Raw genomic sequence first — 1,699 nt, 5'->3', positions numbered from 1 at the left:
AATATAACACATGTGTGTTATTCCCAATAACTTTGAATGATGGTTAGTATATCCATTCAATGTACGACCGGATTACCAACAAAGGATGGAATTATTATCATCCCATGGCAATAGGGTAAGTATGTTTTCTGAATCCCATCCCACCGAATCCCTTCCAATCCCAACGCCCAAACACGCCCTAAGATAATGATGGTGGTGTCAGTCGATTGGTTTAAGATCCATGAGATTGCTATAACCCGGGACAAGTTCACATCCGTTTGGCAAGCCCGGCATATCCCGGGATTTTACCTTCCAATCCGTCCAACCAAGGGATAGGATCAAATTTAAGGCAATGATGGTGATGTCAGTGGATTGCTTCAAGATCCATGGGATTGCTTATATCCCGGGACAAGTTCACCGGGTCTGTTTGGCACATCATGTATATCTTGGGATATCGCGATCCCATCCCTCCTAATACTGTGGGATTGGTCTGGCCAAAAAGGCCCTAAGAGGATTTCAAATCCACGCTCCCAAGCAGGCCTTATGGTACGGTCCACCTGAGATTTGGATTTGTCTATTTTTTTGGCTCATGCCCTAAAATGATTGGGAAAACGGACGGAGAACGTGGATATAGATTACACACATCAAGGTGGGCCCCACAGTAATGGCTGCACCTAATCCGCTCCCGGTAAAAATCCGATACCCGAGACTAAATTTCTCGGGTCACCTAACCTCACAAGTCATATCCATTTCCAAGCCAATTCTCGGAGGGCTATTTTCGTCGATTAGAAACATTCAGGAGTCGATGCGTCTAAAAGCTAAAAAGCAAGGACTAATCGGCAAAACGCGGCTAATCTCTCGGCGACCGGATAAATACCCTTTAGACCGCGTACGGCTTCTGCAGCATCGGAAGAAAGTTCTCTTCCTTTCAGCGGTTTTTCCATTCCTCTCTCGGAGATCTAGGGATTTAGGGTTTCTTTTTTCTTCTATATCCGAGATGGACGCCATCGATTCAGTCATCGATCCCCTTCGAGACTTCGCAAAGGACAGCCTCCGCCTCGTCAAGAGATGCCACAAGCCCGATCGCAAAGGTTAGATCGATTCTCAGTCTCTTTGATCAGATCTCTCCTTTCGGATCTTGGATTTTAGGGTTCTTTCGCTGTTTCTCGTTTCTATAATTTTTTTCGGGGTTTGACTTGGTGGAAAATAACAAGGATTGATCCGTTTGGTGTAGAATTCACGAAGGTGGCGATCCGGACGGCGATTGGCTTCGTCGTGATGGGATTCGTTGGGTTTTTCGTGAAGCTCATCTTCATCCCGATCAACAATATCATCGTTGGATCCGGTTAGGTAAAGATCTGAAATTGCAGTTGTCTCTCATCTGTTGGGATAAACATGCATGCATGCGAGGAATTCCGTGTTTTTGTATTTTTTAAAGTAATTTATTATTATTATTATTTTTGCGGAATGAGGTTATTGTTGTATGCAATGTTTTCGAAATCATTATTGTATAATATATTGTACCCTTGGGATATTGATACATATCGGGTATTGCACTGGATATATCAGTTGTATTGCATAATTTATTTATATTGTTGGGAAACATAGGGAAACATTGGGAAATTGGTTGAATTTTTCAATAAAACTTTGAGGATTGTTAAAAAAAGACACCAATACACACTTTTATATATATATATATATATATAATCACAAAAAACAA

General features: G+C 41.9%; 1 protein-coding gene across 1 annotated transcript; it reads left to right on the top strand.

Annotated features, from left to right (window-relative positions):
* Positions 1-755: 755 nt before the first annotated feature.
* LOC131246741 (protein transport protein Sec61 subunit gamma-1-like) lies at positions 756-1,396 on the top strand. The gene is made up of 2 exons (XM_058247120.1): positions 756-1,070; positions 1,214-1,396. The coding sequence occupies exons 1-2, from the start codon at positions 785-787 to the stop codon at positions 1,327-1,329; spliced, it is 402 nt and encodes a 133-aa protein (XP_058103103.1). The 5' UTR covers positions 756-784; the 3' UTR covers positions 1,330-1,396.
* The last annotated feature ends 303 nt before the right edge of the window (positions 1,397-1,699 follow it).

The sequence above is a fragment of the Magnolia sinica genome, chromosome 5, assembly GCF_029962835.1.
Source record: "Magnolia sinica isolate HGM2019 chromosome 5, MsV1, whole genome shotgun sequence".
In the NCBI taxonomy this organism is placed as follows: domain Eukaryota; kingdom Viridiplantae; phylum Streptophyta; class Magnoliopsida; order Magnoliales; family Magnoliaceae; genus Magnolia; species Magnolia sinica.
The sequence above is the reverse complement of the archived record's forward strand: the minus strand, read 5'-3'. Positions and strand labels throughout refer to the sequence as shown.

Excerpts from the sequence above, each read along its gene's own strand:
- LOC131246741 (XM_058247120.1), top strand. The coding sequence starts at position 785 with ATGCGTCTAAAAGCTAAAAAGCAAGGACTAATCGGCAAAACGCGGCTA. Across the intron at positions 1,071-1,213 it reads CCACAAGCCCGATCGCAAAG|AATTCACGAAGGTGGCGATC; the intron begins GTTAGATCGATT and ends CGTTTGGTGTAG.